Source organism: Heptranchias perlo, chromosome 4 (genome assembly GCF_035084215.1).
Source record: "Heptranchias perlo isolate sHepPer1 chromosome 4, sHepPer1.hap1, whole genome shotgun sequence".
Taxonomy (NCBI): Eukaryota; Metazoa; Chordata; class Chondrichthyes; order Hexanchiformes; family Hexanchidae; genus Heptranchias; species Heptranchias perlo.
This window is the reverse complement of record NC_090328.1, coordinates 102197404-102221556: the sequence shown is the minus strand read 5'-3', so window position 1 is coordinate 102221556 and position 24153 is coordinate 102197404. Positions and strand designations below refer to the sequence as shown.

Sequence of the window (24153 nt, the reverse complement as noted above, 5' to 3'; positions counted from 1 at the left end):
AGAGCTTTGGCTTTGCTTGCCCTACCTTTCTCCCTCATGGGAATACCTATACTGTAACCAAACCATCTCCTCTTTAATGGCCGCCCATTGTTCGATTACCATTTTACCTGCCAATCTTTGATTCCAATTTACCCGGGCCAGATCTGTTCTCTACCCACTGAAATTGGCCCTTCTCCAATTAAGTATTTTTACTCTAGATTGCTCCTTGTCCTTTTCCATAACTAATCTAAACCTTATGATACTATGATCGCTGTTCCCTAAATGTTCCCCCACTGACACTTGCTCCACTTAACCCACTTCATTCCCCAGAACCAGATCCTTGTTGGGCTGGACACATATTGATCAAGAAAATTCTCCTGAACACACTTCAGAAATCCTTCCCCCTCTTTGCCCTTTCTATTATTGCTCTCCCAGTCTATATTAAGATAGTTGAAGTCCCCCATTATCGCTCCTCTATAGTTCTTGCATCTCTCTGTAATTGCCCTGGAAATTTGCTCTTCTGTATCCTTCCCACTAATTGGTGGTCTATAGAATGCACCCAGTAGTGTAATGGCACCTCTATTGCTTCTTAACTCTAACCAAATAGATTCTGTCCTTGACCCCTCATCCTGCCCTTTTTTGAGTCAGGTCTCCATTACTGCCACTACATTATATTCCTATATGGCTATTTGCACCTGTAGCTCACCAAGCTTATTTACCGTGCTTCATGCATTTACACAGATGCACTCTAAACCTATCTTAGACCTTGTCATATTCTCTCTTAGTCTGATCCCACCTAATACTGTACTATTTCTTGCTCTAGTGCTATCTGTCTCACCCAATCCTTTGTGCACCTTGTTTCTCTTCTCTAATGCTACATCCTGGTGCCCATCCCCCTGCCAAATTAATTTAAACCCTCCCCCACACCACTAGTGAACCTCCCCGTGAGGACATTGGTCCCAGCTCTGTTGAGGTGCAATCCGTCTGTCTTGAACAGGTCTCTCCTGCCCCAGAACTGGTCTCAATGCCCCAAGAACCTGAAGCCCTCCATCTTGCACCATGTCTCTAGCCATGCATTAACCTGCCTTATCTTTCTATTTCTGTGCTCACTAGCGCATGGCACTGGGAATAATCCAGAGATTACTACCTTTAAGGTCCTGCTTTTTAACTTCCTCCCTAGCTCCTGAAACTCTGACCACAGGACCTCATCCCTTTTCTTTCCTATGTCGTTGGTACCCACATGGACCATGACTTCTGGCTGTTCCCCTTCCTCCCGCAGAATGTTCTGCACCCTCTCCGTGATGTTAAATGACGAGTAGAGATTACACAAACTAGGGTTGTATTCCCTGGAATTTAGAAGATTAAGGGGTGATTTGATCCAAGTTTACAAGATATTAAGGGGAACTAATAGATAGAGAGAAACTATTTCCACAGGTTGGGAACTAGGGGACATAGTCTAAAAATTAGAGCCAGGACTTTCAGGAGTGAAGTTAGGAAACACTTCTACACGCAAAGGATGGTAGAAGTTTGGAACTCTCTTCCACAAACGCCATTTGATGCTAGTTGAATTGTTAATTTTAAATCTGAGATTGATAGATTTTTGTTAACTACAGGTATTAAGGGATATTGGGCTAAGGCGGGGATGTGGAGATAGGTCACAGATCTCATTAAAAGGAGGAACAGGCTCGAGGGGCTAAATGGCCTACTCCTGCTCCTATGTTCCTATCAATTTATCTGTCCCTAGTGCGTCAGCATTGGCTCAGTGGTAGCGCTATCGCCATTGAGTCAGCAGGTTGTGTGATCATGTTCCACTCCAGAGATATAATCTAGGCTGATACTTTAATGCAGTATCGAGGGAGTGCTGCATTGTCGGAGGTGCCGTCTTTCAGGTGAGATGTTAAACCAAGGCCTCATCTGCCTTCTCAGGTGGATGTAAACGATCCCAAGGCACTATTCAATGAACAGCAGGGGAGTTCTCCTGGTGTCATGGCCAATATTTATCCCTGAACCAACAACGCTATCTGGTCATTGTCTCATTGCTGTTAGTGGGACCTTGCTGTGTGCAAATTGACTGTCGGGTTTCCCCTCATTACAACAGTGATTATACTTCAAAAGTACTTCATTGGCTGTGAAGCACTTTGGGATATCCTGAGGTCGTGGCAGGCATTGGATGAATGCAAGTTCTTTCTTTCTTTATCTGTCATTTCAAGATCTTTATTGTTTCTCACATTCTCCCTCTCTTCGTGCTTCTGAAGCCATGCTATCTATGTTCAGCAGTTTAAGGGTAGACCAGTCTGTGAGTATTACTGCTAATAGGCTCAAGGAGCTGAATGGCCTACTCCTGTTCCCATGTTCCTAATCTTTCATTAGTCTTGGATCTGAGCTCCTTCTTTGCTAAAATAAAAACAGAAAATGCTGGAAACACTCAGCAGGTCCTGCAGCATCTGTGGAGAGAGGAAGGCAGGGTTAACTTTTGCAGCATCTGCAGTATTTTACTATTTTTTTCTCCTTCTCTGCTAATCCTGACCTTTGAATTTCCTAGGGCTGTAGTTATTCAGCCCCCAGATAACTTGAATTTGTTCTTTAAATGTGAACAAGAAATTGCAGCAAAACTCTGGGGGTTCAATGCAAATCTGATTCTGTATTTTTAGTATTCATATAGAAGAATGTGAGCACTAATTCTTTCTACAGTAATGTTGGGACATTATTTGTAAGATTCATTGCTTTGTATGTGCTTGGTCTGGCAGATGGGGCTACTGCATTGAAGAAATTTGTGTTAAAATCAGAAAGATGCTCTCAAGAGTAAATTGTGAAAACTGTTCAAAACCATTTAATCATGTTGTGTAATTTTGACAAAATCACCTTTTAATATAGTTTTTTGGAAGAATTGTCTTGCACTATTTTAGGGAATCAATCCGAGGGAAAACTTGATCAGAAAAACCTTCCAGATCCTTCAGAGGTATTTTTACCTCATTGCTTTCAACAGCTACCTCCATGAACAGGTCAGAAACTAACATTTATGTGCAGCTCAGTATGCATTGAAACATTATAGCATAGATTACATTGGTACAAAATTGAGCGTCCAAATTAATTCACGAGCAAAAAGACATAGAGGGAATTGTCCTCTGCAATCTTGCCCGATATTGGGTGGGATTAGGGTGGAGAATGACGGAAAACTGGGTTGGTGAGACAATTTTCAAATCACTCATTTTAAATGTTAGGATAATCATACGTGTTGTACATCCAAAATTCCGGTATGTGCCCCTGACGGACGAGGCTCCCTTTTGGGAGCAAGAAAGAAAGAACTTGCATATAGAGTGCCCGTCATGACCTTAGGATGTCCCAAAGCGCTTTGCAACCAATGAAGCATTTTTGAAGTGTAGTCACTGCTGTAATGTAGGAAGTGAGGCAGCCAATTTGCACACAGCAAGGTCCCAAATACAGCGATGAGATAATGACTAGATAATCTGTGTTAATAATGTTAGATGAAGAATAAGTATTGGCCAGGACACCATGGAGAACTCCACTGCTCTTCTTTGAACAGTGGGATGGGATCTTTTACGTTTACCTGAGAGGACAGATGGGGCCTTGGTTCAACGTCTCATCTGAAAGACGGCACCTCCGGCAGTGCAGCACTCCCTCAGTACTGCACTGAAGTCAGGGTTATGTGCTCAAGTCTCTAAATTAAGCCTGGAACCCACAACCTTGGACTCAGAGGCGAGCGTGCTACTACTAAGCCAAGGCTAACACCTTGGAGAACAAAGTTATTACTGGATATAAAAAGATACTAAACCATTGTGAAATCTTCAGCTTTTGTAAATATTTTTATGTGAAGTGCTTTTATTTATTTCCAGTATCCATTGGCTTTCTCAGTCATGTTCAGTACTTGGATGCGACGGAAACCTTTCTTCTACAGGCTACTGAGTGCAATGTCCAGGCTTGAGATGAAGACTCCTGCTAATCTCATCAGCAACAACCTTTGTGTTCTAGTAAGTCAGTCGCATTCATTGAAATTTGAATGGCTGTTTTCAAGTCAGTCTAATTCAGTGAGTGTGATACATTCTGCATATGAGTGTGAGGAGGTTATGGAGATACATAACAACACTATTTTTATATGTGTACATGTGCTGCATTTGTGCACTGTATGTATGTGCTGTGTATATATATTAATGACTTGGACTTGGGTGTACAAGGCACATTTTCCAAATTTGCAGATGACACGAAACTTGGAAGGGTACTGAACAGTGAGGAGGATAGACTTCAAGAGGATATAGACAAGCTGGTGGCACGGGGGGACAGCTGAAATTTAACGCAGAAAAATGCAAAGTGATATATTTCGGTAGGAAGAACGAGGAGAGGCAATATAAATTAAAGGGCACAACTCTAAAAGGGGTACAGGAACAGAGAGATCTGGGGGTATATGTGCACAAATCATTGAAGGTTGCAGGGCAAGTTGAGAAAGCGATTAAAAAAGCATACGGGACCCTGGGCTTTATAAATAGAGGCATGGAGTACAAAAGCAAGGAAGTCATGATGAAACTATATAAAAAACTGGTTCAGCCACAACTGGAGTATTGTGTCCAGTTCTGGGCGCTGCACTTTAGGAAAGATGTGAAGGCTTTACAGAGGGTGCAGAAGAGATTTACTGGAATGATTCCAGGGATGAGGGACTTTAGTTATGTGGATGGACTGGAGAAGCTGGGGCTGTTCTCCTTGGAACAGAGAAGGTTGAGAGGAGATTTGATAGAGGTATTCAAAATCATGAAGGGTCTAGACAGAGTAGATAGAGAGAAACTGTTCCCATTGGCAGAAGGGTCAAGAATCAGACGGCATAGATTTAAGGTGATTGGCAAAAGAACCAAAGGTGACATGAGGAAAAACTTTTTTACACAGCGAATGGTTGGGATCTGAAATGCACTGCCCGAGGGGGTGGTGGAGGCAGATTCAATCATGGCTTTCAAAAGGGAACTGGATAAGTACTTATAAGTAAAATATTTGCAGGGCTACGGGGATAGGGCGGGGGAGTGAGACTAGCTGGATTGCTCTTGTATAGAGCTGGTGTGGACTCGATGGGCCGAATGGCCTCCTTCTGTGCTGTAACCTTTCTATGATTCTATGTATATATGCTGTGTGTATATATTGTGTGTATGTATTGTGTGTATGTGCTATGTTTGTGCTGACTATTTTTCATCTACATACTGCTGCTCGGCACCATCATCCGAAGACACAACATCAGATTTCACATGTACACTGACAACACCCAGCTCCACCTCACCACCACCTCTCTCGACCCCTCCATTGCATCTGATTTGTCAGCTGCTTGTCCGACATTTCCTCCAATTAAATATTGGGAAGACTGAAGCTATTGTCTTTGGGCCCTGCCACAAACTCCATTCCCTAGCCACCGACTCCATCCCTCGCCCTGGCCACTCTGATACTAAACCAGATTGTATGCGACTTCTGCATCCTATCTGACCCTGAGCTGAGCTTCTGACCCCATATCCTGTCTATCACCAAATCAGCCTACTTCCACCTCTGTAATAATGCCCGACTTTGACCCTGCCTCAACTCATTTGCTGCTGAAACCTTCATCCATGCCTTTGTTACTTCCAGACTTGACTATTCCAATGTTCTCCTGGCTGGCCTCCCATCTTCTACCCTCCGTAAACTTCAGTTCTTCCAAAACTCTGTTGCCCATATCCTAACTTGCACCACGTCCTGTTCACCCATCACCCCGGGTACTCGCTGACCTACATTGGCTCCTGGTCCAGCAATGCCTCGAATTTAAAATTCTCATCCTTGTGTTTAAATCCCTCCATAGCCTCACCCCTCCCTATCTCTGTAACCTCCTGCAGCCCTACAACCTTCTGAGATCTCTGTGCTCCTCCAATTCTGGCCACTTGTCCGTCCTGATTCCCTTCGCCCCACCAATGGTGGCCGTGCCTTCAGCTATCTCGGTACTAAACTCTGGAATTCCCTCCTTAACATCTCCTCTTCTCTACCTCTCCTCCTTCAAAGATGTTCCTTAAAAACTACCTCTGCGACCACCTGACCTAATATCTCCTTGTGTAGCTCGGTGTCAGATTTTGTTTAATAACTCTCCTGTGAAGCGTCATGGGATGTTTTACTACGTTAAAGACACTATATAAAGGCAAGTTGTTTTTGTTGTTTGACTGTATGCGCAGTGGAAATGCACTGTATATACATGTGTGAGTAGAATTCCATTAGCAATAGATTTAATACTGAAGCCTAAGTGTAGATTTTCTAAGCCCTCACCCACTGCCAGTGCACCCACCATTTTCCGATATGCGCTGGTGGGTGACAGGCGACGACTCGAAAAGTCTATCCTATAAACCTACTGACAAAACCTGAAAAACAATTGCCTTCCAAAAGGTCTGCAGGATTCCAGCACATGAAAAAACTTAATCAACCCTTCAATCTATGATTTAACTGTTCCTGTTCACCGCCTGTTTATTGCACAGGAATAAACCTGGATTCAGGAATAACCGCACTCAACAATAACAAGTGCTGAATGAACACTGACCATATTGTCCCCTTGGATTTGAAAGCTCAATTTAATTTCAACCCCTTTACATCAGCAAATGAACTCTCTGCTTGTGACCTGCAGCTTGCCGATGAGTCCATGGACCTTGATGAAATGAGCAGCCTAAAACAGATGAAAGTGGCAAACTACAGAAAAGTTTCCAAAATGCCAGTTTGTGGAATGGCACAACCAAGTCCAGAGGTCAGCAATGTCATTTATTTCATTATGTACACATCCATATTTAATAGAACTGCCTCAATTATACTAATAGGCAGCTCCTATATCCACTATCAGACAGTTCTTCTGACTAGTGGTCGGCAGTTCCTGTATAAACTGTATACTCAGTTGGGCAGTATCTCTATGTACTATTGGATGCTCTTTTAAATATTGGTTTATGGGATATATAAAGTGGAGGGTAGGTCTATATACTGGTAGGTAGATGCCCCATATACTGAGGGCAACTCCTCTAAATATCAGTCTGCAGTTCAGATTTGATATTTACTGGTTGATGTCTCCTCTTTTTACTAATGGGCAGTTCCTTTAAGTACTATTCAGCAGCTTTCATAGAAGGTAAAGCTCAGGAGGAGGCCATTTGGCCCATCGTGCCTGTGCCAGCTCTTTGAAAGAGCTGTCCAATTAGTCCCACTCCCCTGCTCTTTCCCCATAGCCCTGGAAATTTTCTCCCTTCATGTATTTATCTAATTCCCTTTGAAAGTTACTACTGAAACTGCTTCCACCACCTTTTCAGACAGTGCATTTCAGATCATAACAACTCGCTTCGTAAAAAAATGTTTCCTCATGTCGCCTATGATTCTTTTGCTGATCACCTTAAATCTGTGTCCTCTGGTTACTGACCCTTCTGCCATTGGAAACAGTTTCTCCTTATTTACTCTATCGAAACCATTCATGATCTTGAACACCTCTATCAAATCTCCCGTTAACCTTCTTCGTTCTAAGGAAAACAATCCCAGCTTCTCCAGTCTCTCCACATAACTGAAGTCGATCATCCCTGGTACCATTCTAGTAAATCACTTCTGCATCCTCTCTAAGGCCTTGACATCCTTCCTAAAGTGTGGTGCCCAGAATTAAACACAGTACTCCAGCTGAGGCCTAACCAGTGTTTTATAAAGGTTTAGCATAACCTTCTTGCTTTTGTACTCTATGCCTCTATTAATAAAGCCCAAGATCCCATATGCTTTTTTAACAGTCTTCTCAACTTGTCCTGTCACCTTCAAAGATTTGTGTGTAGCACCCCCAGGTCTCTCTGTTCCTGCACCCCCTTTAACATTGTACCATTTAGTTTATATTGCTTCTCCTCATTCTTCCTACCAAAATGCATCACTTCACACTTTTCTGCGTTAAATTTCATCTGTCACATGTCTGTGCATTTCACCAGTCTGTCTATGTCCTCCTGAAGTCTGTTACTATTCTCCACATTGTTTACTACATTTCCGAGTTTCTTGTCATCTGTAAACTTTGAAATTATGTCCTGTATACCCAAGTCCAGGTAATTAATATATATCAAAAAGAGCAGTGGTCCTCATACTGACCCTTGGGGAACACCACTGTATACTTCCCTCCAGTCTGAAAAACAACCGTTCACCACTACTTTCTGCTTTCTGTCCCCTAACCAGCTTTGTATCCATGCTGCCACTGTCCCTTTAATCCCATGCACTTTAATTTTGCTAACAAGTCTATTATGTGGCACTTTATCAAATGCTTTTTCAAAGTCCATATACACAACTTCCACCGCACTATCCTCATCAACCCTCTCCATTACTTCATCAAAGAAATCAATCAAGTTAGTCAAGCACGATTTTCCTTTAACAAATCCATGCTGACTTTCATTTATTAACCCATTCTTTTCCAAGTGCCAGTTAATTTTGTCCCGGATTATTGTCTCTAAAAGTTTCCCCACCACTGACGTTAGGCTGACTGGCCTGTAATTGCCAGGTTTATCCCTCTCCCCTTTTTTGAACAGGGGTGAGACATTTTCAATTCTCAAGTCCTCTATTTGCTTATATACTGATTGAAATCTCCTCTAAATACTGGCGACTGTCTCCTTTATATACTGGAGAACAGCTCTTCTATGCTCCAGTGTGTAGTGCCCTCTATATACTGGTGGACAGTTCCTTTATACCAATGGGTTGTGCCTGCTATACACTGGAGGATGGTTCCTCTACACACCAGTGGATAGTGTCCTCTATACACTGGTGGACAGTTCCTCTACACCGGTGGGTAGTGCTCTCTATACACTGGAGGATAGCTCCTCTACACACCAGTGGGTAGTACCCTCTATATATTGGTGGACAGTTCCTCAACACACGTGTGGGCAGCTCATCTAAATATTGGTCAGCAGATATGCACTGTATGTACTGGTGGGCATTTGTTTCTGGGAGATTACTAACTGAATGCAATTCTGCAAATATCCAACTCACGAGAAAAGCTGAGGCAGTTTTGGTAAGATGGAGCACTAGGGTAACCTGAGACCTGAAAACAAAACCATTTTGATCGCAGGGACTGGTGCATATTCTGTCCTACCTGACAGATGATTGCAGGAAGTTTACCAGAGTTTTATGTCTCAATCTGCGAGAGGAAGCAGTGCTGGAAGGAGATGGACAAATCTACTCTCTCAGGGAGCTCAACAACCTCCAACGGGAGATCATCATCCCTGCTGCAACGGTGGAGCAACTGGAGGTACATGCCCTTTGTTTCTAGTTACTAAGTAAATGGTTTTTAATACTGATTCCTCCAAATGTACTTTGGCCATATCGAGGCTTTGCTGATCATAAACAGCGTTCAGATACAAGCTAGATTTGCTTATATTTGGTGTTGGTTTGAATTCCGTTCCACGTGTTTATTAACAACTGGCTACCTTTCTCATAACTGAGTCCCTCGAACACCAGTGATCCACCTTGTGATTCTTTTCTGCACCATTTTCCAGGTTTGGATGTTTGCACAGTGCTTCAGTCACCAGAACTTAATGCAGCAATCAAGGTGTGGCCTGACCAGGTCACAACACAGCACAACCGTCTGATGATGCCTATAGCACTATAGCCCTATTTCTCTGACTCACAGTCACCACTATCGAGGCTCTGTACCAGCAGTAAAATCATAGAATCTTACAGCACAGAAGGAGGCTGCTCGGCCCACCGAGCCTGTGCTGGCTCAGAGAGCTATCCAACTATTGCCACTCCCCTGCTCTTTCCCAATAGCCCCGCAAATTTTTCCTTTTCAAGTATATATCCAATTCCCTTTTGACAGTGACTAATGAATCTGCTTCCACCACCCTTTCAGGCAGTGCATTCCAGATCACAACAGTTTGCTGCATAAAAAAAAATTCTCCTAATCTCCCCTCTGATTCTTTTGCCAATTATCTTAAATCTGTGCCCTCTCGTTCATCAATCCTCCCACCAGTGGAAACAGTTTCTCCTTGTTTACTCTACCAAAACCCCTCATAATTTTGAATACCTCTATTAAATCTCCCCTTAACCTTCTCTCTCCAGGAGAACAATCCCAGCTTCTCTAGTCTCTCCACAGAGTCTCACGAAATTACACCTCTTCTCTACTGATTGGACAGTGTGACTTGGCATCCTCTTTACGTTGTTAACTGCTGCTTTCCAATGACTGGACATGGTCAGAATTGAGTCTATCACCACAGGTCTTTTTCGGTATCTCCTTTGGTTAATTCAACACCGTTCATCACTAACTTGGTCCCTCATTTTTTTCTTCCAATGGGTAAGTTCATCTGCCATAGTTCTGCCCACTTGCAAATTTTGACTGTGTCCTTCTGTAGTTCTTTGGCTGCATCATCCGACTCAACTGCCCTTCCCCCAATTTAAGTCCTAATTTCACAATCCTGGCAAAATTGGGACTGTGCACGCTCAATGTGTGGACACAACCACGCTGGCAGTTTGGTTGCCAGGCAACACCAAATTTTGCAATGGAAGGTCCTTAATTTGAATTGACTTGAAGTGTAAGAAAAATTTGCCCAGACGGTTTGGACGTAAAACCATCGTTGCGCGTCGGCCGGTTTCCACGACGAGCGGACGAACTGCAACGATGCTTTTAGGCCCGGGCGGCAACTTGAAAATCTACTCCTGTATTTTGTGATTTGGGTATCGAAGAGGGAATCTGTTGTCTCTGACGTTCACGAATAGCTCTATATAAGGAGTTGTCCTCTGCCTCATGGTAAGCTGACAATTCAAGTTTAGCTCCTTTCTCTTCTGTGTGATACAGGAAGTTGAGACTGCCTCCAAAATGGACGTGCTGAGCTCCAAGAACGCCATAGAGACATGGCACAAGGAAATAAAACATATGAAACAGTTCAGCTCATGCATGACTCTGCAGGAGGTTTATAGCCAGATGGCCATGCAGTATCCCCAGCTGCAGTACCAACGTATTCCTATCACAGACTGCGCAGCTCCCACAGAAGAGGTACATTTGTGTAATTTATCCAGATATGTTGCTTTGCATTCTGTTTATAGTTGTTACCCTTCATTGTCCCAAACAGGGCAAATAAGAAAGATCTTGCATTTATAGATCGTTTCTCACAACCTCAAAATGCTTCACAGCCAATCAAGTACTTTTGAAGTGTAGTCACTGTTGTAATGTAGGAAACGCTGCAGCCAATTTGCACACAGCAAGGTCCCACAAACAGCAATGAGAGAATGACCAGATCAACTACTTTTTAATGACTTTGATTGAGGTATAAATATTGGTCAGAACTCCCCTGCTTTTCTTCAAATTGTGCCATGGGATCTTTTACATCCACCTGAGAGGGAACATGGGGCTTCGGTTTAACATCCCATCCAAAAGGTGGCACCTCTGACAGTGCAGCACTCCCTCAGCACTGCATTGAAGTGTCAGCCTAGATTATGTGTTCAGGTCTGTAGAATTGGGCTTGACCCCACAACCCGCAGAGGCCGACTTTTGGGTGAAGGAGAGGGTGCGTTGGGGGGTTTGAAAATGCCAAGCGGGTTTGGAGCCCTAGTGCGGGAGTCCCACCAGCAATTAAAGCCGGCGGGATGATAATTTGCATAGTTTCTCCGAAAGTTGAGGTACTTGAACTACTTGATTGACCAGACATTTTGGCAGGGGTGCGATTTTGAAGGATCCTCAGCGTGTTTCCCGTGCTGTGGAAAACACTCCCTGTTGCAACAGACGTGTTTCAGCCAGCAGCAAGTGGGAGATGCAAAGGATTATTTGACAGGTGGGGAGAAAACCTCATTTATTGCAGCAGGGCACTCTGTCACTTCAGACAATGTTTTGGCTGCAAGACCTTTGTGTTTTCACTCAAAATTCTTACTTTCCACCCAAAACTCTGCTCTGCAAACATATTTAACTATTTTGCGGACCACCTCAAGCTCACACAGTCAGGATGGGGGGCGCCATGGCTGCATGCACCACTTCATCCGAGGACAAGCAACATCACCAGCCTCACCAGGCACGGCGTCCACCTCCATTACGTGGAACTCTACAACACGGTGCTGTGCTACAGGCACCTACACAAGAGCACGGAGGGCAACAACAGAGAGAGCGACGTCGCAGGAGGCACTACCCTCGCCACAGGGTCTACAGACCAAGGCTCAGCTTCCTGGACCTCTCTCTGAGGAGCAGTGCATACAGAGGCTCAGAGTCAGTCGCTAAGTAGTTGCAGACATCTGCAGCCTCCTTCATGCCGAGCTGCTCCCGGCTGGGCCGAGCAGCATCTCCTTACCTGTCGCTGTCAAAGTCACCACTGCCCTCAACTACTTCACCTACGGATCATTCCAGGGTGCCACGGGGGACATCGCTGGAGTCTCTCAGTCGTCTGCACACAAGTGCATAAGGCAGGACACCTACGGCTTGTTTTGCAAGGCCTCGCACTATGTTAACTTCCCCATGGATGACCTCGGCCAGACGGAGAGGGCAGTGGGATTCCACGCTGTGGCTGGCTTCCCACGGGTGCCCATATAGCAATATGAGCACCTCCACATGAGCCAGGACTGTTCATCAACAGGAAGGGGTATCACTCCATCAATACTCAGCTCACCTGTGACCACCGCAAGAGATTCCTTCACATGTGTGCCAGATTCCTTGGCAGTTTCCACGATTCATTCACCCCCAAGGAGTCCAACATCCCGCCCCTCTTCCACGCACTGAACACCCGTAAGGGCTGGCTCCTCGGGGACAAAGGATATCTCCTGCACACGTGGCTCGTGACACCTCTGAGGAAACCCACCACTGAGCAACGATGTGGCTGTCGTTATAACGACAGCCACATCGCCACCAGGTCTACAATTGAGCATGCTATAGGGCTGCTCAAGATGTGCTTCAGGTGCCTTGATCGTTCTGAGGGAGCGTTTCAATATGCACCAGAGTGGGACGCATTATAGTCATGTGTTGTGCCCTGCACAGCATGGTTCAACAGAGAGGGGTGCCGCTTCAGGAGGCCCCATCCACATCTGCCACCCACATTGAGGAGGAGGAGGAGGAGGAGATGGAGGAGCAGGAGGAACCCATGGGTAGAGCAGCGGCTCACCTGGTTGCTCATGAGGCCAGAGAGTCACTGATATGTGAACGGTTCTCCTAACATTAGACAGTGTGAAGAGTCCAGTCCTCACCACCTGGACTCAGGAGCGGCCAGACCAGCCTCGCCCCCACTCCCTGCACAGAACAGTCCTGCAACTACACATACGCCAACTGTAGAGTGACTCAATGAGTGGCATCAAGTGTGGGTGTTCATGGTGAACCTCATGAAAGGGCCTTATTACAGAAGCCAGTCAAGCATGGCCAAGACATGGCAGTAGTGGTGACAATAATAATATTTAATGTGAGTTGAACAAAAAGCAAACATAAATAAAAAACATGACCAACCGTCAAACACCCTTGTGCATTACCTTCGTGCTTACAAAACCTTCGCCTTTCGCTTCCTACTACTCCTACATGGTGCTTCCCCTGTGGCTGCGGCAGAGGTAGTGGCAGGTTGCTCTTGTTCTTGCCCTCTCTGATTAGATGCTTTGGGCCTACGCCCTCTGGGTCTCGGTGCCCATGAGGGCCCCTCCAAAGACTGCTCCACCTGCACCTGTGCAGGGGCAGACTCAGCCACCCGGAGAGGAGGCAGCATTGCAGGTACTGGTTGAGAGGGGGGCAACGGGTGAGACGTGGGGGCGCTTTGAGTGGCGTACCCACTTCCATGTCCCCTTTCACCATCATCCCTCCCCTGGGCCAGGCCCACACCACTCCTACACTCTGCTGGACCACAGTTTGGGGGACATATGTGAAGCCTTGCAAGGCCAGTGCTAGTGTATCTGTCTGCCTGTTTAAGGTGGCAGAATGTTGTTCAGCCTGAGTCCGAACGGCCGTTGTCAGGGCTTGAATGGACTCATTTGTGAGCCGTGCTTGAAGCTCCATGGAGGCTAGCCTTCCCTGCATCGCAGACATTCCCGCACTTACCCGCGACACTATCTCAGAGATGCCCTCACGTCCCTGTAACAGTATCTCAGAGACCCCCTCCTGTACCTGTGCCACCATTCCACTAATGCAGGAGATGAACTCCTTCATTCTCTGCGCGATTGTGGAGAGTGCGCGTGGCACCTGTTCCAGCACCTCGCAAATGTGCTGCTGCCCCTCTATCCTTATAAAGGATGGCCTCCAGGGTTCAGCATCTGTGTCCAGCTGAGCAGAGCCTGGAGAGGAGTGCTCCCACCAATGTGGAATCTCCACAGCTGCCCTTGCCACCAGTGTCTGCTCATGCTCACAAGTGTGGTGACTCACCAGGCGCAACTAACTGAGTACTAGGACCCACCGAGGTGTGAGTATCTGCGCTGGTGGATGGCTCACTCAGATGTGACAGTGCACCCTCAGAAGCCGGCAGGTCCTCTGAGGAATCGCCCTCTGCCGTCACAGCGGTCGCTGAAGGCCCTGTAAGAGAACAGAAGGCAATATTAAGCATCATCACAGATGTGTCAGGTTGCGATGAGCGTACTGGGGTGCTAAAGATGGCAAGGCATGTTAACATCATTTCATATTGTGTGTGCTGAATGTTAAAGTTCTGTCACCAGATGTTTGTCGGGTGCCAGTCTCGGCGTCCCCAACGGACAGGTGCTCGAGGGTTTGGCTCAGCTCCACAGCCTCCTGCTCCGCGTCTGTGAGGACGACAATCTGTTGCGGCCCCCCTCCGGTCCTCGCCCTCTCCCGTACATTCTGGGTTCTCTACTTCTATAAGGAGATAAAGTACAGACGCGTGAGTGAGTGATGGCGACGTAGCCAACTGATGAATGCATTGGTTTGGGTGCGGCTGACCATGAAAGAGATGCATCAGAGGGTGAGTATGAGACAAAGCCATAACATTGTATGAGGATTGGGTTGAGTGGTAGTGGTGGGGTGAGTAATGGGGAGGTGAGGAAATGTTGAGGGAGTGCAGGTAAGTTGAGGATGAGCTTTGAGTGGGTGTAAGGAGTGATGTGATAGAATAGTGTTGGCAGTGCAGAATAAGTTGGGGGGTGGGGGCGGTGATGTGGAAGACGGAGTGTAGGAGAATGAGTAAGTGTACTCACTTTGGCTGACCTACTTAAGTCATTGAAGCGCTTCCTGCACTGGATCCAGGTGCGGGAGATGTTGGTGGTGCTGGTGACCTCCTCTATCACCTCGAGTCAGGCCTTCTTGGTGGCAGAGGCAGGCCACTTCCTCCCGTCCGCCGAGTAGAAGACATCCCTCCTCCTCCTCACCCCATCCAGTAGCACCTGGAGTGAGGCATCACTAAATGTAGGAGCAGCCTTGCCCCTGTGCTGCTCCATTGTGCTGTGTGGGTGTTTGCTCCAGGAGCAGCCATTGGAGCACTGCCCCTTTAAGTAGAGCTCCTCCAGCTGACAGCCTATGATGCGGGTGCGCAGTCCGCCCGCTGCGCAGCTTTCGGACGGCAATCCTGGAAGCCACGATAAGTGGCTCCAATTGACCCGCGATTGCATGGGGAACGGACAGATTTTATTGGGCGGGTTACCCACGCACCCAATCGCCCCCCACTCCCATCCCGCCTCCCCGCTAATATCGGGGCCTCTGACTCAGAGGCAATAGTTCTACCACTGAGGCAAGGCTGACAGCTTCTTTCAACAACTTCTTGATGGAACAGCACGACAGTTGTATCTGGCCAGGTTTTGCTGTAGCAAGACATCGAAAGGCGTCTGCCCCTGCACCTTTCAGCTCAAAAAACTTTGCCCACTAAGTGCAAGCTGAAAGTGTGAGCTGATAATGGTGCAGTGAGGGAAACAGGGCATCTGGGACCTGAGTGAACAGGGCAAGCAATGGGGTATCTCCTTAATCAATGAGATTTAAGTATGGGGAAATAAACAATGGAAGGACTGAGAAGGAGGATGAATTAAAGAGGGTGAAATCAACGTCAAATTAGGTGCAGAAAGAGAAAAAAAAGAGGGAAAGAAAGAATGGATTAAGAGAGAGAGAAAAAAGAGACATGAAAGGAAGAGAAAAAAATTTAAAATTTAAAATTTGACATTTTTAAAATCTCTTAAAACAATTCACAACCTGAAGGAATGAGACTCCATACTATAATCGTTAATTTTCAGTGCCGAAGGGGTTGGTTGGCAGTCGTCGACACTTACAATGTCGTTAAAAGGGTATTTACGCGACTAATTACTCGCCCTGAATATCTGCGGCAGGTTTAGTTTGTATCTACCGTGTAAATACAGCAACTTTACGATATTCAATGCATGTCAATGGTGAGGCAGACAGCGAAATGCCATTTTCATGAAGCTAAAGGTGGAGCGACGCAACTCGGACAGCAACTTTTGAATATTTGCATTTAACCGCAGATCTGCCCCTCACCTGAAGTTGCTGTACCACTTACGTATAAATAACAGCAGGTGCCATTAGCCTCACTGTTATTTTGACAGAAAAATCTGGCCCATGAGGTGGTGCTGCTTGTCACTCCTGCTGTGCCATTCTTTTGCCAAAATTTCTTCTGACATGACAAATTTCTATGTGTGAAACCTTCCCTTTAAATGGTAACTACAGCCCTTTAAGAGCTACCGCTGTTCAGGAAAACATGCTCTCAACATTGAGTAAAAGCAGGCCCAATACAAACCAGCAGCTTGCCATAAATAAATAATTAGGTCTATCCCATAATATTCAGTAAGGTCAGCCATTATTAATACATGCGAGCTAAAATCTCGCAGTACTCTGGTCCCATCAACGTAGGGCTAGGACTAGATAGTCAGTCCTACTGCTTTTTGTTCTTGGACCAATCCACCAGATTGAATAGTGATCTTACCATCCATTAAGCTATAGAAGAGTTTGTTGTCAGCAAGAATTAGTCTCTGCTCAGCCAATTTCTCTCTGGCTGGCGGACATTTAAGGCCCGGTTCTAGCCCTGCCCACCCGGCAGAAACTGGTCAGGTGGGCAGTTAAAATCAGGGGAGCGACTTACCCTTCCAATTCTGCTGCCATCACGCAGGATGCCATTTTAACCTGCTTGAAATATGCAGATTGGGGCCCGACTGCAATTTTAACTCCAGGGTCTGTGCGGGGAAGTGCTCCTTGGGCCCCACAAGGAAACCTTGGGCCTCCCTGGCCTCTCCCAAACCCCCTCCTAAGCATTTACCTGATTGTTGAGATCCTTCGGGTCCCTGGTAGCGGCCTTTTGCCGCTCGAAATCCCGCTCACGCCCACTGGCCATCTGGGGCTTCCCATCGGATTTGGGTGGGAGACTGAGGGGGTGTCCATGCAAATGAGGCCTCGTGAGTTAAATTTTCGCCTTCCTCATGCCGAACGGTTTCCCATCTGCCTCAGCCCCCTATCCGCATGACTCCCTCTGGGAATTAAAATCTGGGCTTGAGTACGTCAAATGTCCTTCCTGTTCCGCACGAACCCTGAAATGAAACAAAATATAGAATTGCATTTGATTATCAGTCTGATATTTTGCTTTTTTTGTATTCACAGGATTTCGATGTCTTCCTCAAGGTTGTGTGCTTGAATTTAACCATAGATCAAAACTCAGCCATTATCCTAAACTGTCACAATGGCAAAGAAAGAACTACAGCTGGTATGGTCATCTGCCTGCTTCTGACCTGGCACATTAAAGTGAGTTAAACAGTGCACTTTTAGATTTGTCTGTTTGAGATATATATTTCACATTTTTTTAGATTATTATTTGGAAGTAGAAAAGGCCATCAATGTGATACAAAACCTACATCTCAGTGCATCTGGATGTTCATTGGCCTCTATCTGATAACGTTTTCATTAAGAATTTTCTATAGTTTAAAAAACCGTGAAGAAGCAATGTACATAAACATAGAAGCAGGAGATAACCAAGCATGGTAATTTATTGTGAGGCTGTTCTACCATTGAGAGGCAGAAAATCAGGGACAAAATTGCTGTAAAATGTTCTTGATTACAGTAACTCCTGGTCTTGCAAAATTAAGGCTTTTGTATTCACTTGTTTTGCTTTAAATACTCTTGTTTTTGCTAACAATGTTAAGATTGTGTTGACGCTATTGAGAGCTTGGATTGAACTGTCTCCATTACACTAGCAGTCTATGATGTGTCACATTCATTTACATTTGTTAGCATATATTAGAATAAATAAAGGACATTTTTTGGGGCAGTAAATTTGAAAAGTGACAATTAGCTCTGATTGGGTGTCTTAGCTTCTGAGCTGTCAGCTGTAGCTCAGTGGTAGCTCTCTTGCCTGGGAGTCAGAATATCGTGGGTTCAAGCCCCAATCCAGAGATTTGACCATATAATCCAGGCTGACACTTCAGTGCAGTGTTGAGGGAGGTGCTGCATTTTTTTTGGAGGAGCCGTCTTTTGAATGAGAAGTTGAATCGAGGCCCCGTTTGCCCTCTCAAATAGAAGTAAAAGATCCCATGACATCATTCAAGGAAGAGCAGTGGCGTTCTCCCCAGAGTCCTGACTAATATTTATCCCTCAACCAATATCACTAAAACAGATTATCTGATCTGCTGTTTTTGGGAGCTTGCTGTGCACAAATTCTCTGCCGCATTTCCTGTTTTACAACAGTGACTACGTTTCAAAAGTACTTCATTGGCTGTAAAGTGCTTTGGGACGTTTTGAGGTTGTGAAAGGCGCTATATAAATGCAGGTTCTTCTTCTTAACTTAGCACAAGTAGTAAGGCCACTGTATTTGCAGGCATTGTCTTTGCAGTCATGTGACCTGTTGTTGCCAGGATTGTATCTAAAGGGCTTTAATGGAAACGAGTCAGATGATCAACCCAATTATGGCTTCATGAACTTTATGTTGTTGAAGGACAGGGTGAAGCTAATGGAAAAGGAAATGGGCAAAAGGAATTTCGTGGAGCCAGCTGCCTGCTATTGCTCTCTGCACTGTGTGTTAATCAATGAGCCTTAGAAATGACAATACAGAGGGAGGCCATTTGGCCCATTCTGTTGGTGCTGGAGCTTACTCTTCAATTTGAGCTACCAACTCTTTTCCCTTATGGTTTACATACTCTCTTTTCAAATACATACCTAATTGCCTTTTAAATTATGTTATAGTCTCTGTCAGCATCCACTTGTGGTAAAACATTCCATGTTTGATAAACCCTCTGTGTAAAAACGTTTCTTCTAACTTCTCCCTTTACTTTTCTACCAATAATCTTCAATCAGATTACCAGCCCAATTGTGGCTTTCATGGACTTTATGTTGTGACCGATTTGCCACCCGTTGGAAATAATCTTTCAATATTTGCCCTCTATTTAATCTTATTCTTTCAAACGTTAATTTTTTTTATGTAGACTGTATTTGAAAAATGTGTGTCCATGATATTTTACATTTTTGTTTAATCTGAGATAACCTCAAATTAGATGACCTCTCTCCATAGGGGTTTCCCGAGCCTTTTGTGGAGGATATGGTAAGCATACCAGATGCCAAGTACACAAAGGGTGAGTTTGAGGTAAGAAACTGCAGTATTTATGAATACGATTGCTCAGATGATTGTAAACCTCTATTAGGAATGAATTTTCATTGGATGGGCTGACTGCAAGGAATGTTGTTGTGATTTTCCGATATGTGTAGGTGGCTCACTGTCAGTTGCTCACCGCTGGTGACTACTTGGAAAATTTAGGCTGTAGAGGTTTAAATAAAGATTACCTAAGATTAGAATTAACTGCTGCTGATATTAATGGGTGGATACTAATAACATCCTTTCTTACTTTAATGGAGGTGTTGACTCATTTAAAAAACAAACCAGTTAATGCCTGCGCTAAAATACAACAAGAACAACAACGTACATTTATATAGCGCCTTTAACATACTAAAACATCCCAAGGTGCTTCACAGGAGACATTGACACCAAGCCACATAAAAAATTGACACCAAGCCCCAAAGGAGATATGAGGACAGGTGACCAAAAGCTTGGTCAAAGGAGTAGGTTTTAAGGAGCGTCTTAAAGGAGGAGAGAAAGGTAGAGAGGCAGAGAGGTTTAGGGAGGGAATTCCACAGCAGCTGAAGGCACAGCCGCCGATGGTGGGGGTGAAGGAAATCGGCGATGCATAAAAGGCCAGAATTGGAGGAACGCAGAATTCATAGAGAGTTGTAGGGCTGGAGGAGGTTACAGAGATAGGGAGGGGTGAGGCCGTGATAGGATTTGAACACAAGGATGAGAATTTTAAATGTGATGGGTGAACGGGACTTGGTGTGAGTTAGGATATGGGTACCAGAGTTTTGGATGAGTTGAAGTTTATGGCGGGTGGAAGATGGGAGGCCAGTCAGGAGACCAATGGAATAGTTGAGTCTGGAGGTAACAAAGGCATGGATGAAGGTTTGAGCAGCAGATGAACTGATGCAAGCGTGGAGAGTGATATTATGGAGGTGGAAGTAGGCAGACTTGGTGATGGAGATGATATGGGGTCCGTAGCTCATGGTTATGGTTAAGGTTGAGAACAGTTTGGTTTAGCCTCAGACAGCGGCCAGGGAGGGGGTGGAATCGGCTGCTAAGGAACGGATTTTGTGGCAGAGACCGAAGACAATGGCTTCGGTCTTCCCAATATTTAACTAGAGGAAATTTCTGCTCAACCATTACTGGATGTTGGACAAGCAGCATGACAAGTCAAAGGCAGTGGAGGTGAAAGATGGGGTGATGAGTTAGACCCAGGTGGAATCTGACGCTGTGTTTATGGATGATGTCACCAAGGGGCAAGCATGAAGATGAGAAATAGGAGGGGGCCAAGGATAGATCCTTCGGGGACTGCAGAGGCAACGGTGTGGGAATGGAAAGAGAAGCCTTTGCAGGAGATCCTCTGGCTACGACTGAATAGATAAGAATGGAACCAGGCTTTGGCAGTCCCACTCAGCTGGACAACGGAGGAGAGGCGTTGGAGGAGGATGGTGTGGCCAACCACGTCAAAGGCTGCAGACAAGTCGAGAAGGAATAGTGCACCTTGGTCACAGTCATTTGTGACTTTGATAAGGGCGTTTCAGTGCTGTGGCACACTTGATGCTCTAAGCATGTGTCTGGTTTGTAGGGGAATACCTTTAAAGGCATAAGATTGAGTATATAGGACAAATATGCAAGTTTAGGTTAAAAAGGCTTGATCCTAAATCAAAAGTCAAGAGGAAAAAGGACCTCTATAAATCAAGGAGGGAGAAAATAGGAACAGAAGTAGGCCATTCAGCCCCTCAAGCCTGCTCCACCATTCAATTACATCATGTAGATCTGTACCTCATCTCCATTTACCCACCTTAACTCCATATCCCTCATTACCCTTATCTAACAAAAATTTATCGATCTCAGTCTTGAAAAATCCAATTGTCCCAGTGTCCAGGGTCTTTTGGGGGAAGAGAACTCCAGATTTCTACTACCCCATATGCAAAAAAGTGCTTCTTGATTTCCCTCCTAAAGATCCACCCCTCATTCCTCTAAAAGGGGAAGGGGTTGATTGGAATGAATATAGGAACATGCAGATACATGTTTAAAAGTATGATCCGAGGGGCAAAGAAAGACTTAGAAGAAAGCATAGCTGCTGAGGCTAATCGAAACAGGAGCTGTCATCTCGGAGGATGCAACATACAATTTGTCGTGAGACAGCTGTGAATGAAGTAATAACTGGACACAAAGGAAATTACAGCAGTCTGATCCAACTGGGTTCACTTGTTCTCTAGTTATTGTTATAGATTTCAAGGAGCCATTTTAATCAATGAGGCACCTCAAAGCTGGGTAAAACGTGTGTCTCGTCTATTCTTGTGTAGGCTCATGACAACACAATTACAATGTAAATACTTGTTACTAGAATCACATCATCATTTGGAAGTTCTAACATGAGTAACAATGTAAAATATAGAATGAGGAGTCATGTGAGCCTCAAAAACAAAAAATAACTTTGAAAGTACGAGCTCCACAGGCTGAATGGCCTCCCCATTTCTACTTATCCTTGTGAACGGGTTTTGTGCAAGCTGAGGCTAGCTGATATTTTACGATCGGGTCAACATTAGATTAAAAAGGGGTCATATTCCGAGTACACATTAGAGGAAACTATGTCCCTCATGATCGCACATCTGAAAATCACGAACAGCGTCCCCATGATTTGCTGACTTGGGTACAGAGGGCAGGCGAAGTTTGTCGTTGGTACACAGTCAGAAAATTATCCCCTCAGCTTCATTTTGTTGTACCTCCATCTATTTCTTCCTCAGGCCATTCTTAACCTGATTCGTATTCTTCCAAATGGTGATGAGATGAAGAAGGAAGTGGACAGAGCTCTCGATGCAGTGAGTGATTCAATGACTCCCATGATGCATCACCTAAGAGAGATCATTATCAACACCTACAAGAAGGTAACACTTCACCTTAACATTTATATATTCAAAAGGGGCTTTGTTACTCACTATCAACAGTTAATTAATATGATTTGTGTGCCTTTACTTTTCATTTTCTACAATGTTGACAGTTTATTCGATGCACTACTGCCCCATTAACACTGGTGATGCGGCAGGCTCCATTTCAAAAGGGGCCTACGACTGTGTGTCCAAAGTGTCCGCCTGTTTCAGGCGAGAGGCCCCTTTTAATATGGAAATCAGTGGTCGTAAAATATTGGGGGCCTCTACGCCACTGGACTAGATGGCCACCCAAAAGTCATAATAGACTCCACTGTGACAACATTTTTCCTGGTTAGCTATAGTTGGAGTAAAAGCAGAATTATTGATTGGTGATTTTGCACAGAAAGGGAGTAATGTCCAACATATTTTGTATACATTTATGCACAACCAGAGAGAACAGGATTAAACCAGCAGTATAGGCAATACAGAGTAAAAGATCCATTCTCCAGAATTCAAAGCTTCAATGTTATATTTTCATTCTAACAATCCAGGCTCTATCCCAACATTTTTAAGTTGTGTTCACATCAAGAGGCAGTTTCCATAAGGAGATGCACATTTTCTATAAACTAAAGCTTATATATATATATATATATATATATATGTCATGAGTGGACAGGGTGTTGCAGAACTAAGAATGACCCTTTTATTGTGGTATTATACACCAGAGACCAAGAGACTACAGGATGGCCTCCACACTCTCCTGTCCAGTCCAAAAATGCCACACTGCCAGATGGTTACAACTAATAGTCACATTTATTTACAGTAAGTTACTTACACAGAGGTAGAAAAAGACAAGAAACTAATACAACAATTGACTTGTTATAAAACAGTTCATTTATTGTACAAGAGCGAGCCAGAAAACTTGGATTTTCAGCAGTGTTTGACTGAGTCTTTGATGAGATCTTACGTGAGAGATGCCTCCGCAAAGAGCCCTTGGCTTTCTTTATTTCAAAATATATTTTATTTCATAAAACTTAGGGATACACACAGTTCAATGTAGATATCACAATTATAATTCAAAACATACAATACAGATCATATACAATACAATTCCATTATTACAAGTCAAAACACAGTATATATCTTTTAATACATGGGGTGAACACTAAGTTGGGGTGGCCTTTTCCCATAGAACCTTTGTGTAGGCCGCACCTCGCTTCAGTGTGTCCCGCAGCATGTACTCTTGGACCTTGGAGTGTGCCAGTCGGCATCACTTGATCATAGACAGCTCTTTCAGCTGGGAGACCAACAGGTTTTGGGTGGACCAAAGGGCCACCTTCACCAAGCTGACAGTCTTCCAGCAGCAGTTGATATCTGTCTCGGTGTGTGAACCGGAGAACAGCCCGTAGAGCGCACAGCGTCCTGTGTTACCGAACTGTTGGGGATGAACCGGGACAGATACCAACGCATCTCTCTCCACACTTTCTGTGTGAAGGGGCAAGTCAACCAGGAGGTGAACAACGGTCTTGTCCCCACTGCAGCCTCGAGGGCAGCTCGCGGTGGCGCTGAGACGCAATGCATGTAGGAGAGACTGCACTGGGAAGGCCCGTCTCATGACCATCCAAGCTACATCCTGGTGCCTGTTGGTCAGTTCCGTCGACAACACATTCTGCCAAATGGCTTCTGGTCGGGGAACTGCCTGATCGGATTCACTCACTCCATTCCCTGCAGGACCCCCAGAACGTTCTATGCCGACCACTGTCTGATGGCCTTGTGGTCAAAAGGGTTCCTCTTCAGGAACTTTTCCACCTGGTACAGGTGGTGGGGTACGGTCTAACTGGATGGGAAATCCTGCGTCTGCTTGG

At 45.0% G+C, this 24153-nt stretch overlaps 1 protein-coding gene across 3 annotated transcripts in view; it reads left to right on the top strand.

The window, feature by feature from the left end:
• The window catches only part of LOC137320571 (paladin-like), a 98297-nt gene that overhangs the window by 32894 nt on the left and 41250 nt on the right, over nt 1–24153 (top strand). For 2 of the 3 annotated variants that reach the window (XM_067982253.1, XM_067982252.1), the window contains exons 9-16: nt 2886–2981; nt 3834–3968; nt 6608–6724; nt 9041–9220; nt 10763–10960; nt 17459–17599; nt 19359–19430; nt 22166–22306. In XM_067982253.1, coding sequence (XP_067838354.1) covers nt 2886–2981; nt 3834–3968; nt 6608–6724; nt 9041–9220; nt 10763–10960; nt 17459–17599; nt 19359–19430; nt 22166–22306 — 1080 coding nt within the window. The remainder of the gene's footprint in view (nt 1–2885; nt 2982–3833; nt 3969–6607; nt 6725–9040; nt 9221–10762; nt 10961–17458; nt 17600–19358; nt 19431–22165; nt 22307–24153) is intronic. The other variant, XM_067982254.1, reaches the window with a different exon arrangement.